This window comes from Vulpes vulpes, chromosome 2, assembly GCF_048418805.1.
Source record: "Vulpes vulpes isolate BD-2025 chromosome 2, VulVul3, whole genome shotgun sequence".
NCBI classification, from domain to species: Eukaryota; Metazoa; Chordata; class Mammalia; order Carnivora; family Canidae; genus Vulpes; species Vulpes vulpes.
Window position 1 is genome coordinate 109,166,448 of NC_132781.1, and position 17,194 is coordinate 109,183,641.

Sequence of the window (17,194 nt, forward strand, 5' to 3'; positions counted from 1 at the left end):
AAGTATGAAGATCAGGAAGGCTAACAAAAAAGTTGGGTGGAATATATCATGAAAGCACTGACTAAGGGATCCCTGCGTGGCTTGTGGTTTAGTGCCTGCCTTAGGCTCAGGGTGTAATCCTGAAGTTCCAGGATCGAGTCCCACATCAGGCTCCCTGCATGGAACCTGCTTCTCCCTCTGCCTGTGTCTCTGCCTCTCTCTCTGTCTTTCAAGAATAAAAATAAAATCTTAAAAAAAAAAAAAAAAAAAAGCATTGACTAAAAGTCACCTGGTCTCAGGGTTCCTGTGTGGCACAGTCGGTTGAGCATCTGGTTCAGCTACAGTGGTGATTGATTTTGGGGTAATGGGATTGAGCCCCATGTTGGGCTCTGTGCTGGGTATGGAGTCTATGTGACATTTTCTCTCCTTCCCCTGCTGCTCCTCCCACTCATGCTCTCTCAGAAATAAAAAAGTCTTTACAAAAAAATTTACCTGTTTTCATTATTGGCAAGCAATTAAGGTACAAAGCATTTATTAGGAATAAAGGACAGTTTGTAATGGTGAAAAGCTAATTTTAACAGGAAAGTATTACCTTCCTGAACTGATATGAATCCAGTAAGGGACCTTCAAAATATATAAAGCAAAAATGAACAAGGAAAGAAGTAAACAAATTCACAATCATAGAGACTTAGAAATACCTTTCAGTAGCTTAAAAGAAGAGGCAGACGAAATCAATACATATATACAGAATTGAACAATACAGTTAACCTGGATCTAATTAACACTATACCCAAGAGCATCAGAATTTAAAATCTCTTTAGATGCAGGTGGATCATCAAAATTCATCAAAAAAATCATAGCAAATTAGGAAAGACAAATTATTCAGATTATGTTTTCTGTCCACAATGGAGTTAAGCTAGAAGTTGGTAAGTAATTATATGTGGTAAAGTTGATGCAGCAGAGATGGAATAACTCTGCATTTGGAACGTATCATGACTAACAATGATATATTTTGTATCAAATTGATTTCCTGGGGATCCCTGGGTAGCTCAGCAGTTTGGCGCCTGCCTTTGGCCCAGGGCGCGATCCTGGAGTCCCGGTATCGAGTCCCGCGTTGGGCTCCCTGCATGGAGCCTGCTTTCCCTCCTCCTGTGTCTCTGCCTCTCTCTCTCTATCTTTCTCTCTATCATAAATAATTTTTAAAAAAATTGATTTCCTTAGGATATTAGGTATATTATACAAAGTGAGACTTCTGGATTCAAAAACATTTGGAAAACTCTGAGTTTAATATATTCAAGTTTCTTATTGCTTGATTTCTTAAGAGTGTTTAAAATATTAATAGTCATTGTAAATATTCAAGGGGTTAAGTTTCCTAAATATACTTGGAGCATCTCAGAAGACAACAGAGTACATTTAGGGAGACTCTGGACAGCATTTTAAGAGGGATTGTGAAAGATTTCCCAATGCTGTAATTGAAGGGAATCATACTATGGAACAATTTAAACATTAGTATATTTCTTTATAGTAATTATCACAAATACATAGGAAGGATATACATTTCTTTGACATAGAAATTCCATTTCTCTATGTTTGTTTTAATGAAATAATCATAAACATGCACGAATTTATCTTTAAGGATGTTTGTCCCACAGTTTAAGTAGCAAGAAATCATAAACAATTTTAATATCCAATGAATAATCCAGTAGTGTAGTTCATGTTATGCAGTAATGATCCCCTTTTAAATCATGCCACAGAAGGACAAATAAGGACACAGCAAAAATCATATTAACTAAAAAACACCAAGTCATTAAATGAGGTTTGTTTGAATCTGTTTTGGTTTAGAAAATATACATAGAGAAAGATTGGGAGGATGAATATTGAAATGCTATGATAATGTGGTCTAACCACATAGGTCAGAACTTTACAAGTAAATGTCATACAAACAAGAAAAACCCATTTAGGAAATGTTAGCTGTGTATGTCACAGATGTTTAAGTACATAGCATCTCATAGTCCTTATAGAAAGGACTTCGATACTGGTGTTCATGTATTTATTTATCTGAAAGAAAAGGAGTTAAGTATATTGAAGTTTTTATTTAAATTTTTGTGGCTGAACACAAAAGATACTCAGCAATGAAGCTTGTTTTTTTGTTTTTGTTTTTAAGATTTTATTTATTTATTCATGAGAGGCAGAGACATAGGCAGAGGGAGAAGCAGGCTCCTTATAGGGAGCCTGATGTGGAACTCCAGGATCATGCCCTGAGCCGAAGGCAGACGCTTAACCGATCTGAAAAGAATCTGAAAAGAAATCTTTTTTCTTTTCAGCCACCCAGGCGTCCCAGCAATGAAGCTTGTTAAGTTAAAGTAGACTAGCTTTTGTTTTTTACACTGATATTTTGAAGTTGTTATACACATTAGATCTGTATTTTCTTTCTTTAATAGGATTGAAGTGTTGTCTTTGTGTTTTCTCATCATCATCATTATTATTACAGATGCTTCTGTCAGACTTTTCCCATCACCATATTGAAATGGCATGTACTCTGCTGGAAACATGTGGAAGATTTCTTTTCAGATCGCCAGAATCACACCTGAGGACCAGCGTACTTTTGGTAAGGGCTTGAAGTTCTTGATTTACTTCAGGGGTTAGAATATTAACCAGTGCCTGTGATCTTGCTCTGCTATAGAGGTAGAAGCATTTCTCCCTAAATTAGAACCACTCATATATATATGTTGTGGCCATTCATATGTTGAGTTGTAAGAATTTTTCTCACTTGGCTGTCAGTGAGTTCACAATATTTTAAAGGAGGATTGAGTTCAATCCCAAATAACTTGATAGATGATGCAAATGAGCAAGTACTGTTAATATTGTTATATTATAGCTTTTTATGGATGTTCTTGAATCTTCAAAAAAGCCATTGTTAATGTGCCATCAGTATATAAATTATAAGCTTAAAAATACAAAATTTAATTTTTAAATTAAAAACTATAAGCTTGAAAAAAATTTTTTTAAAAAGATTTTATTTATTCATAGAAACACAGAGAGAGAATGAGAGGCAGAGACACAGGCAGAGGGAGAAGCAGGCTCCACGCAGAGAGCCTGACGTGGGACTCGATCCAGGGTCTTCAGGATCACGCCCTGGGCTTCAGGCGACGCCAAACTGCTGCGCCACCGGGGCTGCCCAAGCTTGAAAAATTAACTTGGGATGGAAGTTACTACTTAAGCTACTTAAGGAAGTTACTTCTTAAGTTACTTTAGGATGCTGAAACAGTCATCAAGTTTATTAAGCAATTAAGTTATTATGCTTGTCGATAATATCCATGCATTGCCTTGGGAAAATAGGAAGTATAGTGGCAGAGGGAATATTGGTGTTAAAGAGAGCTCAGGTTTAGGAATCCCTGGGCCATATACTGTCATTAGATCAGTGTTGCTGCTACAAAAGTCTTGACTGTGTCATTTGCTTTAGATAACCTACTTTTTGGAATCCATACATAAGCCTGAATAGTCTCTGCCAGTAACATTTAATATGAAGAAACAGTTTTTTTCTAGTAAAAATATTATGGAAGGCCGTCAAGTAGAATTGATTTTCACAATCTGTCTAGGCTTATATCACACTAACCACTTAAAAGTCATTCCAAGTTCAAAGTTTTATTGTAACAAGGAAAAAATTGTTCTTGCTCTTTGGCTCTCAAGGTTAAATGAGACAGTGCATGTAAAAATGTAATAGAGCTAACTTTTAATGTCTTATATTTATTTACAATATTTGAATTCTCTGTTTTGCTGATCTTGGTGGTACGGATGAATATTGGATTGGCTCGGTGGATCTTTCACCTTATATTAAAAGCAGCTAGCTAGCCTTTATCATTGATTGACTGCATCTGTGTTGAATCACTGCCTTTGAGTTGATGTTTATAACCCAAGTTATAAACCTTGGGTGCTTTTAGTTTTCTTGTGTCAGAGTGTAAGGCCTAACACGCTGCAGTCATAGACTAGTTTGTTCTAAAAATACAGTTTTGGTAAAATAGTGTGCTTGCATATTTTTAGGAATACCTAGTGATTGGTTTGTTGTTGTTGTTGTTTTTCCTTTTCTAGTCCTTTATCTTGAAATCTTATCTCTGAAAATAAAAATTTGGTTAGGAATAAACATTTAGAATGAAAGTATTTTGACTTCGACTTTTTTATTTTTAGGAGCAAATGATGAGAAAGAAACAAGCAATGCACCTTGATGCAAGGTATGTTACAATGGTGGAGAATGCATACTACTACTGCAACCCACCTCCAGCTGAAAAAACAGTGAAAAAGAAACGTCCTCCTCTCCAAGAATATGTCCGGAAACTTTTGTACAAGGATCTCTCCAAGGTTACCACTGAGAAGGTAAATCTCATTGAAACCATAAAGTAATAGTCAATTCGAGGTTTGTAGTAGCGCTAAGATACAATATTCAACCACATTAATTCTTTTTCATCGTAATGATGATAGTTTTAAGAGCAGTGCGCGTACTTAGCTTCTAGCCTGTGCACTAAATTGTTTAGGTCAAAACATATGTTTCAGTTTCTCCAGATTAGTTTGTTCATAAATTGCTTCAGTGTTAGGCAAAATACAGATAAGGAATGTAAGCAGCTTGCCTTATTCACATTTTGTAACTGGAGAAGTTGAAGCAGAGCTTCAGCGGTGAAGTTTAGCAGAGTTAAGATTAGATTGCAAATTAAATTGGGATTACTTCTATACAAGTAATCCTAAAATGGAATTCATATGACAATACAGAATATATAAGACATATGTTTTTTTTTCTTTTTATGATTCTTACTCTGAAGTAGTAATTCTTCTAATTTTTATTTTGGTGCTATTTATATTTGAAGTTACTACTTTGTTTCTGATATTTTAAATGATTTGACTTTAAATATTCTGCTTCAGTATAGGTATATGCATTCTAATCTTGAATGGGCTTAAGGAGGTCCATGGCTCCTTTGAAGTTACTACTTTGTTTCTGATATTTTAAATGCTTTGACTTTAAATATTCTGCTTCAGTATAGGTATATGCATTCTATATGCATGCAGTATAGTATATGCATTCTAATCTTGAATGGGCTTAAGGAGGTCCATGGCTCTCTGAAATTTCATAGTTTTGGATCTCTGGGGCTGTTGCGATTTTTCTGGAGGAAGGATCTGTAGTCTTCCTTAGATTCTCAGCAGGGGACACTTTCCAGAAAAGGTTAAGAAGTGCTGACCTGTTTTCTTAATTATTGTAGTTATTAGAAACTTCACTTTTAAGTAAGATACGTTGAACAGAACATTTCATGGATAACTCTAGAAGTTGAAACAACACAGTATAAAACTTTTTTTCTTTTTAGGAAAAAAATGTAAAACATTGACTGCTGGACAGAGAAAACCTGTGGGGAGGAGGAAAGGCATGCAGTAATACATGCAGTCTACATGGGTAGTGAGGAATGATCACACGACTTTGGAAATTGGACTCAACTTTTGAGTCAAAGTCAGAGATAGTAGTTGTTTCAAACAAGCAGTTTGAAAGCTGTTTCGGAATTAGCTAAAAGATTAAAAAATACAGATTGTTATATATTTGAGACAACATTAACATTTCCACTGAAGCTGATTTGAGAACATATTAAGGGCTTGAAAGATGAGTGGTGGCTATAGAGTAGAGATGAGAAGAGTGCTTTGCAATATACCAGTAGTATCCTTTCCCCCCCCAGAATAAAAATGGAAGGAGCTCCATTTTATGTAGAGCTCTACTCACCATCTCGTTACCAGTAGAGTTTTATTTATTTATTTATTTATTTTAAAATTTTGATTATTCATGAGAGACATGGAGAGGCAGAAACAGGCAAAGGGGGAAGCAGGCTCCCTGTGGGAAGCCTGATGTGGAACTTGATCTTAAGACCCTGGGATCATGACCTGAGCCAAAAGCAAAGACTCAACCACTGAGCCACCCAGGTGCCCTGGAAATTTTTGATTTATAAAAAAGTGTCTGAGATTATTTATATTAGTGATATGCAAAAGAAAGTACTATTTTTCATAAACCATATAGGTATTTGTTTTTAGCAACCAGATTTTATGAGTGTATACTATTACAAATTTTAGGAGTGTATACTATTACTATTACTATTGAAGATCTGGAAACTCTAGAAAACTTAGGGGCATTATGAAGAGATATAGGGTAATGTGAATAAGTTTTGCCATAATTAGAAATATCTCGCTTTTATCTCTAAAGTGAAGAAGCTGGTAGAGGATCTCTAAAGTATTTTTCTTTCCAAAAGTTCTTTGACCGCACAATCAAATATATTATTGGATGTATTAGAGTATTATGTACTTATCTTAGTAATTAAAACAAAATTCCCTTCGTGTAGGTTTTGAGACAGATGCGAAAGTTGCCTTGGCAGGACCAAGAAGTGAAAGACTATGTTATTTGTTGTATGATAAACATCTGGAATGTGAAATATAATAGTATTCATTGTGTAGCCAACCTCTTAGCGGGACTGGTGCTCTACCAAGAAGATGTTGGAATCCATGTTGTGGATGGAGTTTTAGAAGATATTCGATTAGGAATGGAGGTAATGAGGACTTCCCTTAAAGTCATCGAATTGGAGTTTGTAGAGAATTCAAACAACTCTTAAATCTGATTATTTAAAAATAATAATTTGGAAACCTTCCTTTCCCCTTATGATGTCAGCTTATTGTTTCTTCAACTTATGTTTTTTTAGTGAACCCTGTTGTTTCAGATTTTGTGGCTTTTTCAGGCTAGTGCTGGAGAGTTTTTTGCTGCTTTTTCTCAAGTTCAGTTAGGCTTATTTTGGAAGAGCATATGAGATTTTTACTATTTCTGGGGCACTAGAATTCAACTTTAGAAATCTATAAATCTCTTAATTAGGTGAATTGGTAATCATTTGATAAGAATTTCTGTAAACCATTTCCTCTTTCTGTTGATTTACCATTTCCCTAATTCATGGGTTACAGAAAAAGTAAGTTATGGAAAGCTGATAGGGAGGTAAAGACAGCCATTTTTTAGGAATAAAGAATACCCAGGAGTGATCACTTTTTTAGAAAAGAAGGAAGAACTCATTTTTTCTGTTTAGTGTTCTTTCAGTAATTGATATTATCAAGTGACGAGAATTTTACCTCAACACATTACTGTTCTTTAATGGAAATCTATGTGTATTTTTTCCTTTAGGTTAATCAACCTAAATTTAATCAGAGACGTATCAGCAGTGCCAAGTTCTTAGGGGAACTTTATAATTATCGAATGGTGGAATCAGCTGTTATTTTTAGAACACTTTATTCTTTTACCTCCTTTGGTGTTAACTCAGATGGCTCTCCAAGTTCACTAGACCCTCCTGAGCACCTTTTCAGAATTAGACTAGTGTGCACTATTTTGGATACTTGTGGCCAGTACTTTGACAGAGGTTCCAGTAAACGAAAACTTGATTGCTTCCTTGTATACTTTCAGGTACGTAAACTCAAATATGCAGTTTGGCATGTTTAATGCATTCCTTGTGTTACAGAAAAATATTAGAGAAGAAATGCAGTAGCATTCATGTATCACATATAAGATGTGTTTGTCATTAGATTTTTTTCTTCCTGTTAAGAATATTCTAGAGATTAAAATATATTATGAATTCTATATAAATATTCAATTTGCACTGTCTGTCACTTTTTTGATTAACAATGATCATTAATTCTGGGTATTATTTTGATATGGTTTATATGTGGTGCAGTAATTTATGGATTGTCGTATTTGGTATGGCAGTTTATGAATTACTTGCAATTTTTATACATCTAATAAACATTTTTAACTCATTTGTATTGTTTGTATATCTAAAATTCTTATTTCTGGGGATCCCTGGGTGGCTCAACGGTTTAGCGCCTGCCTTTGGCCCAGGGCGCGATCCCAAAGTCCCGGGATCGAGTCCCGCGTCGGGCTCCCAGCATGGAGCCTGCTTCTCCCTCTTCCTGTGTCTCTGCCTCGCTCTTTCTCTCTCTCTCTATCATAAATAAATAAAGATTTAAAAAAAATAAATAAAATTCTTATTTCTAAACAATTTAACCTTTTTTTTTTTTTTAGAAATGTCATGTTTTGGAAAATATGTTTTCAAAACAGGAAAAATATTTGTTCATTCATGGTAAATTTTTGGGTTGTACTTTCCCTCTCTAAGTTCAGTTAATTATGTAAACTTACAGTGTAGAGCAAGCATGGTATAAATTAAATTCAGATACATACGGAGACAGTTCTACAACTTTTGTAAGGTTGGTGTTCCACCTTAGTTATCTTATAGGTTGGTTGTTTGGAACCTAATCACTATTTCCCATATAATACAATGTTGTTAAGTACTGATTAGGTTGAATTGCTCACTATCAAATTCTCTAGGTATTACTGAAATAAAGTCCCAAAGTAGCATTCAGTTCTATACTATCATTCCATTCTTTTTTTTTTTTTTTTTTTTTTAAGATTTTACTTATTCAAGAAAGACAGAGAGAGGCAGAGACACACAGGCAGAGAGAAGCAGGCTCATTGCAAAGAGCCTAATGTGTGGGACTAGATCCCGGATCCTGGGATCATACCCTTAGCTGAAGGCAGACTCTCAACCACTGAGCCACCCAGGGCGTCCCTGATCATTCTATTCTATAGAATATCTTGTTAGTGTTTTCTCCATTATTGGTGAAGAAAATAAATTTAAAACTATAACTTTTGAGATATCAAAAATACATCCACATAGTGGTTGATGTTAAGTAGGGTAAATACTCTGGGGGAAGAGCAGTTTGTTAACTTTGTTCTATCACTATACCTGTGCAGCAGAGGACAGCTTGTTACTCCCTGGTTTTTTGAACTGATAAGAAAATGAGGGGAGTTAGGCAAATTTGAGAGTCAGATTGACTGTTGTATGTAAGGACTATCTTAAGTTGGAGACTGTTGAAAACCAAAGTTTTGCTGCAAAATGTTAGCTGTAACTATCAGCATCAAAAGTAAACTCTCCTTCAGAAGCGTGTCCATATTGCATTCACTTTGAAATCCTAGCCTGAGAGAAAAAAGCCACTCAGAAATATCCCGGAGCAGAAAGAGACAAAAATATTTTCCATATTAGTTAACATGCAGCAGGATATTACCTGGGAATTGGGAGCAAGGAGTGAGGGAGGCCTAAGGGGAGGAGGGTGATGTGTTCTCCTAGGTTGGAGAATGGGAAGATCAGACGGAGAGGACCACCTGCAACAGTACTTCTGAACTTTATTGTTATTTTTTTGAGATTTATTTATTCATGGGAGACCGAGAGAGAGAGAGACAGACAGACACAGGCAGAGGGAGAAGCAGACTCCATGCAGGGAGCCTGACGTGGGACTCCATCCCTGGTCTCCAGGATCACACCCTGGGCTGCAGGTGGCGCTAACTGCTGAGCCACCGGGGCTGCCCACTTCTGAACTTTAAAATACATATGCACCACCCAGAGATATTGTTAAAATGCAGATTATAATTCATTTGGTCTTGGATGGGGGGGGGGGCGGGTCTAAGAGTCGGCATTTCTAACCAGCTCAAACAACTTACACTTGGAGTAGCAGGGACCTAGACCAACCTAGAGAAGAGAAAGCATCTGGAAGTATACCCGTTTATATCCAAGCAAATTCTTGGGTTGTGCTTTTTAGTTAAACTTATGAATTACAAAGTAGAAAATAGAATGAAGGAACCAGGCTTGGAAGAGAGAGGGAAGATCTCTAAACAGTACCACATATACAACAGTTGTTCAGTAAATGCTTGTAAGTTCAATAAAATAATTTTTACATTTTCAAAAGCTGTATTTTCAGGTACTTTAATTGACCTGCTTAGAAATCAAAGCAGGTAGCATAGAGAAAATAATAAATAAATATCATAACTATGGGTTTGAATCTGGTTGCTTTTGTTGTTTGGTAAAATAAATATTTAAACCCCATTTAGGGGTTTGGGAGTTGGATTTCTGCCTCTTTTCAGTACCTGGGAATTTATTTGGTATTTTATTTATGACTTTTTTCCTTCCCTTTAAAAAGGATTTTGACAGTTGCTATAAAAAAATTCAAATTACAATCAAATGGCTTAGAAACTGTAAGATTTTATTACCGTTGACCATTAATAAAAATGGTAGGTGTTTTATACAACTTTTTAGCTTAGTTATTATAACTAGGTAACATTACAATATTTTGTTGTTTTAAAATATTTTTATTATTAATTTCTTAGAGCTAAATTTATTTTTCATTTGTTATCAGCGTTATGTTTGGTGGAAGAAAAGTTTGGAGGTTTGGACAAAAGACCATCCATTTCCTATTGACATAGATTACATGATCAGTGATACATTAGAACTGCTTAGACCAAAGATCAAACTTTGTAATTCTCTGGAAGAATCCATCAGGCAGGTACACGACTTGGAACGAGAATTCTTAATAAAACTAGGTAAGCAATTAATTATAGAGGAAAAATGAAAATTATATTTAACAGATTGTTTCTAGAATTTGCCTTATATTGTTATATTTGCTTTCGTATACTTTCTGTTTTCAGTGTTGAGTGTTATATAATAGTGTTAAGTCCTCGGTGGCATACTTCTTGATTTCATTAAATCCCAAATTAGAGGAAAATAGTCACGTAAGACTTGAAGGAAAGGATAGTGATGGAAAAACACCATCCTCTCAGCCTCTCTTAATTTTTTTAGAATTTTCAGTTGCTAATACAAAACACTTTTGATGAAAGCATCTCATATACACAGTATATGTTTTCAACAAGCATTATTTCCTAAGATATTAGTTCAGGCTGGACACCGTAGAGGGAGTATCTGTTAGAAGTTTGGAGCTACCCTGTGGAATTTCAGACCTTATTCTCTGGGAGAGTTGTCTCTCTTTCTAACAACTAGAGAAAATGTGAGAATTATGTGCTGCAGGAGAATTGGTCTGTTTACTTTCATCTTTCTGAGACGTTTCTGGAAGAAGAGTTAGCTCTTGAACAGCTCCCACAGGAGACTATAAGGAGCCAACTAACTTTGTCAATGGAAATAACTGGAATGAGGTACATACCAACCTGGTTTGCTTGCTAATAGTTCTTAACATGTTAGCATGTTTATTATAATTATTTCAAAATAACATGTTTTTAGGCTTTGAAGCTAGTGTTTTGTTTCCTGCTAGCACTTGGTACCCATATGCCTGTCGTTAGGAGATCCTTGAGCTTCACCATTTATGCCAATGGCATAAACTTGCTATGTTACGTATCTAAAGAACTGCTTTTCATAACAAAGGTATTTGTGACTTTTTCCTCTAAAACTATTTTTTTCATATTATATCCAGCATTTTCATAGGATTTCTTTCTCCAAAGGTCCATCCTCCTTTGGAGAATATGTTTACTGTCATCTATTTGAGCAGTAATTTTAAAGGTGCTACTGATTGTGCAGCTATTCACTTTTTTACCATTCCACACAGAAGGACTTAAGTGATTTCTTTCATTCTTTGAACTTTGTCCCAAGTTATCGTTTTTTTTTTCCTTTTCAGATTTCTGATTGTAGAAAATGATCATATCAAGAAGAGTACTAATTTATCTTAATTATTTCCTTTACTTCAAACATTTTTTTATTTTAAATATTTATTTGAGGGATCCCTGGGTGGCGCAGCGGTTTGGCGCCTGCCTTTGGCCCAGGGCGCGATCCTGGAGACCCGGGATCGAATCCCACGTCGGGCTCCCGGTGCATGGAGCCTGCTTCTCCCTCTGCCTGTGTCTCTGCCTCTCTCTCTATCTCTCTGTGACTATCATAAATAAATAAAAATTAAAAAAAAATTTTTTTTAAAATATTTATTTGAGAGAACAGGAGCAGGGGGGAGGGGAAGTGAGGAGAGGGAGCAGCAGACTCCCCACTGAGCAAGGAGCCTGACAGGGGGTTCCATCCCAGGACCCTGACATCATGACCTGAGCCAACGGCAGAGGCTAACCCACTGAATCACCCAGGTGCCCCTACTTCAAATGCTTTGATATACTTAAGTCTTAGCCTTGTTTCCCCAAAACTTTTACAAATGGAACTCTGTGTATGGGTGTCAGGTAACACTAGTTTGACACCTAGTTTGGTAGCGATGAAGAATATAGTACGCTTTATCCTTTATAGACCAAAGGGTTAAATTAAAGGACCTCAGGCTTCTTTTAAGGGATTTGTTCTTGTTTAGAATATGGGAAGGAAAAACAGGCCACCATTTGTGAACCAAGCTCCAAAGATAATGGCAACTAGAATCAATATGCTCCCTGCTTCCAAGTTGTCCCATTTTCCTCTGTTTTAGAGTGTAAATATCAGGAGGAAGATGTACATGAATGAATCTATATTAACTATTTCTTATTGATAAACCATAAGATAACATATTTTGCTTTTGGAATTTTTTGTTTTCAAGCACTTTGTAAATTCATTATTATTTTAACTTGATAACATCCCAGTGCTAACATAATAGTTCATGAGAAAGCACTACAAAGTTCCCTTGTATTTTTAAAGTCATTTTAATTATTAAAAGTAGTACGTAGTACTTGTTTGGGCATATGGGTGGATCAGTTAAATGGCCAACTTGATTTCCTTTCAGGTCATAATCTCAATGTCATGAGGTCAAGCAGGCTCTGCACTCAGTGTGGAGTCCACTTGAGGATTCTTTCCCTGCTCCTCCCTCACTTGTGCACTCTCTCTCTCTCTCTCAAATAAATATATCTTAAAAAAAAAAAGTAGTACTTTTTGATGGCAGAAATTGTGAAAAATACCAAGAAAACAAAAATCACATTCCATATACAAAGATGATCATGTGTTAACATTTTTTGGTATATGTTCTGTTCTTTAAAATTTTTTCGCATGTTTGCAGTTTTAATAGCTGGACTTTTTCTTCCTAATTTCTTAATTGGCCGTATTCCTTTGTATGAATGTGCCATAATTTATTTAATCCTGTTATTTGACACTTAGGTTCTTTCCAGTTTTATGTTACTATAAGTAACATTTTTGTGTGTTAATTTTGTATATCTTGGTTTTCTAAGTATAGACATAGAATTATTGGCCAAGACATCCTCTTTAAATATAAGAACAAAACCAAAATGGTTATAGGCAATATAATTTAATCTGGTTTGGAACTTTTAGATTGTATTGTAGTATAAGGAACAGAAATGAGGGAAACCGGTGAAAAGAAAAGGTACATGAATAAATTATAAAGCCAACAGTGTATTTCACAAATCAGATATAAAATCAGTAGAACAGAATAAAAGGCCTAGAAGCACCTCCAATTAAATAGAAAATAATTTGCTATCTAATAAACTAGGAATCTTAAAAATAGGATAAGGACAATGGATCAGCATTTTGGAGTAAAATTGATACAGAGCCACATCTTCCTAAACTGCAGACGGATTAAAGAGTTAAATACTTTTAAAACTGGATCTCCAAATATTTGGAGAGGTATTAATTTTCCCAAATTCTAAAACAGTAGAAGAAAGCGCTCTCATGGCAACAGATTTGGGTGTTTAAAGTTTATATACAACAGAAAAATAAAGTAAAAATAGTTTCCATGCCAGGTTAGTTTCACTTACACAAAAAGCACAGGCAGATTGGTAATAAAATAGAATGACATAGTTACATACGCGAGTGCAGCTGAGAGTTGGTGTTTTTGTTGAGTACTATCTGATGCTAGAATGACACAGGAAGGTAATGTTAGTCATTACTTTAGTCATTGACAAATCAACACTCGGTTAACCTGTCAAGCCAGGAAACGCACAACCTGTCTAGTAAGTAGAGAAGTATAATTTAATGCAGTCTGAAAGGAAGTATTACAATTATTACTATCTCTGTTTTGAGCAGGAGAACTGAGGCACAAAGCAGCATTTTGTTGTTTCTGTTTTGTATTTTGTTATCCCGGTGTCCTGTGGGTGTACATTTTTACCTCCGTTGTGTATTTTAGATCGACAGTGTCCTGGGGATCAACAGCTGGATAATTATTATACTGTTCAGCAAATGCAAAATATATTTATAAATTGCTTTTGAAAGTAACCTGCAATGCAAATAAAAATGTGTTAGAAATAGTATGTATTTTCCTTACAAATTAGAAGTATGACTATCAAAGCAACTTATACGTTATAGTTCTTCCCACAGTGTGTTTTAAGTGGATAGAAAGAACAAAGGTGTAAGGATATTTCATGTGCACATTGTGATATTTTTGCTGAGAGTGTTTAGACAGTCGTGACTTTAAATTTTTTGTCTTTGATAACCTAAATAACAATCCAATATTCTGCTTCTTGAAGTCCCTATAAATAATAAGTTAATATATAAAATTTACGTGTATATAATCTAGAATATATTTGTATATGAAAACTAATAGGTGATAAGAGAAAATATTTTAAGTTAATGGATTTTCATTCCAAAACACCATCTTTTCTCAGCATTAATTTTCCTTTCTCTCTGAGCATTATCCAACTTTTTAAATTTTTTTTTATTTCCACACTTGAGTGTACCAACTTTAATCACCTTGTACTTTCATATTTTGTTAGTTCTTGGTTAGTTTCTTAGACTTAAGACACTGGAATAATTTTTTTTTTACTCTTATTGATTAGGTTATTCGAACTCTGGGCTTCAGTATTCTTCAGAATGAAAGAGTTAAATCATTACATGATTGCTGAAGTTTCTTTCTGCTCTAATCTAAGAGTCTGAATAAACAAGTATTTACTAAGCATCTACTGTGTGTTTATCAATTGGGCTCTGATAAGTTTTGAATATATAAAATAGTTCTTTGTCTTCAAGGGTTCTTATGATCTGATGTAATATTTGTGAAATCATTAGAGAAAAACATTACATGGTGTATCCTTAAATGTAAGATGCTATGAGCTATTCTCCAAGTGCTTTAGGAGCAAGTAGGAGGAAGAGTGATAGATTCAGGTATTCATTGTGTTTATACAGGAAGTAAAATTTAGACCGAGTTATAGAGAATATATAGGGAGGACTTGAAAGTGCACATTGAGGATATTCTCTATTAAGAATATCAGATGAGCAAGAGTCCAAGATAGTATGCTTTGTGACTGAGAAGAGACCCAGCTATAGAAGGCTGCAGAAGAACAGAGAGCACATCAGATAAGGCACTTGCAAATAGAGTGGCTTGGAATTTATATGTTAATTAAGAAGAATTGATGAGATAGTGAGATATGGATGAATTTGGGAGGTGGAAGCAAATTCCAGCCAGGAAGTTCCCTTAGGAGGAAAATGCTGTTACTGAAGAAAAAAAATGAAGCCCTTTGGTGACACACTTTTGTCTCCTTCCCTTATTAGTCTTCATGTGCAGACACTCAGATTGATAGCCAAATGTGTGTTCTCCATAAAGGCAACATAACATAATTTTATATCTTTGATGTTTGAGAGATTCTGAAACGTCACTTGATAAAAAGTGTGACCAAAGCTGCAGCTTACATGGTTGAGGTTGTATTTTATATGCTGGTATATGTTGTCCGTGTTCTTCTGAAATGGAGATAAACAGAAGCTGAAAGAGAAAAAATACATATATGTTTGTATACACATATAGATGCTGGTTTATATATATGATGAACGTTTACTGCCTTTTTTTTGTTGATTTTTTTTGTTGAAATGAAAGCCTCTAATTTTTATAAAATGTTTTTCAAATAATTTTAAATTGTATTCTTATATTTTAGTCTGAGAAATTGGCTGCTGAATTATCTTACTTAATACATACTTTTGAATTAAGTTGTATAATATTGAAAATTTACCCTTTTTAACGTACTTTTCCATTTTCTCATTTCAAGGCCTAGTTAATGACAAAGATTCCAAAGATTCTATGACAGAAGGAGAAAATCTTGAAGAGGATGAAGAAGAAGAAGAAGGAGGAGCTGAAACTGAAGAACAATCTGGAAATGAGAGTGAAGTAAATGAACCAGAAGAAGAGGTGATGACTTTTATTTATAGCCAATAGGTACATTTGTACAAGAGTATATTGATTATTTAAGCCAAACTTCCTTAATGTATAAAATAAAATCTCCTTAGTTTTTTTTTTTTTTTATAGGAACTGTAACCAGTAGTGTATTTCTGTTAGAAAACCTATGGAATTAAGGTGGTTTTTTTTTTGTTTTTGTTTTTAAGAAAATCATAGTATTGATCAGAGGATCATAGGACATTTTTTTATTAGGACCATTTTTTAAGAGTAGATTTTGCTGCTGCATTATTTAAACAGAATCTAATAAATTAAACATCCTTAGTAAATTCGTCACTGAAAAAGTGACTCGTTTTCCTACAAATTTCTTATCTGAAGATTTGGGATGTATTTCCTCTTTTTCAAAAGTAAATGTCTGTAATTTTGAAAGTTGTATCATTTTTAACCATTGCTTACTTTTCCATTTGCAGTTGTGAATATCCTACATGATTTATGTTTGTTTGCTAAGTATAGAAAAATAACAGTGTTCAATTGATGTTGGCCTGAGCCTCATCCAGAAGGAGAAGTGAAAAGATGTGGTTTAATAAATGAAGTTGGAAGAGTTTGCTTCTCCTCCTACCTAAGACCACTCTTTCCCACAGCTGTTCTCCAAGCATAGGGAGAACATTGTTAGAGAAGATAGGTTGATTAATAAGAGCAGTGTGAGATACTCAACTGCTTGCTTCAGCTGTGAAAGAAAAGGGCTAGAGTTCACTCTTCAGACAAATTGTACTTTGTTTTCATCTTGGTCCTCACCTTGGTCCCTGGCTCCATATGGCCTGTTGAAGTTATTCCTAGCACCTAAATGAGAATATTTCCTCCTGAATATCAGCTATGTAAATTTAAAGATAACTTTAAAGTAAATGTTCTGCTACAATTTAGTATTTTGTAGCATTTACATAATTTAACAGTAAGTACAGATTTATCATTGTAAATGCAAATAATATTTACATTACCATTTCTCATACCACCTACCTCTCATGAGGTAGGTGAGAAAATAAGGCACAGGTAAGTTAATTTGCCCAAAATCTCATAGTAGGAAGTGGTGAGCCAGTATCTGGACTCAGACAGTGTGACTTGTGTGCTGCCCCTTCTGCTTTCCTCAGCCAGCGTTTGTGATCCATTCACTTCCTGATCCTACAGATTATTGTGTAAAATAGGGATTAGGATAGTGGAATTCTTGTTCAGCATTTCAATTTCAACAGTTAATCCATTTTATTTTGCCTGGGTAATATAATAAAGGGTAAGGAGAAAAAAATGCATTTTAGCTTAGTGTAACTTAATT

The 17,194-nt window shown here is 34.8% G+C and overlaps 1 protein-coding gene across 2 annotated transcripts in view; it reads left to right on the plus strand.

The window, feature by feature from the left end:
- Nucleotides 1-17,194, plus strand: part of UPF2 (UPF2 regulator of nonsense mediated mRNA decay) — a 101,023-nt gene that overhangs the window by 59,992 nt on the left and 23,837 nt on the right. For both annotated transcript variants that reach the window (XM_026016590.2, XM_072749525.1), the window contains exons 11-16: nt 2,471-2,587; nt 4,165-4,350; nt 6,342-6,545; nt 7,163-7,438; nt 10,219-10,402; nt 15,746-15,885. In XM_026016590.2, coding sequence (XP_025872375.1) covers nt 2,471-2,587; nt 4,165-4,350; nt 6,342-6,545; nt 7,163-7,438; nt 10,219-10,402; nt 15,746-15,885 — 1,107 coding nt within the window. The remainder of the gene's footprint in view (nt 1-2,470; nt 2,588-4,164; nt 4,351-6,341; nt 6,546-7,162; nt 7,439-10,218; nt 10,403-15,745; nt 15,886-17,194) is intronic.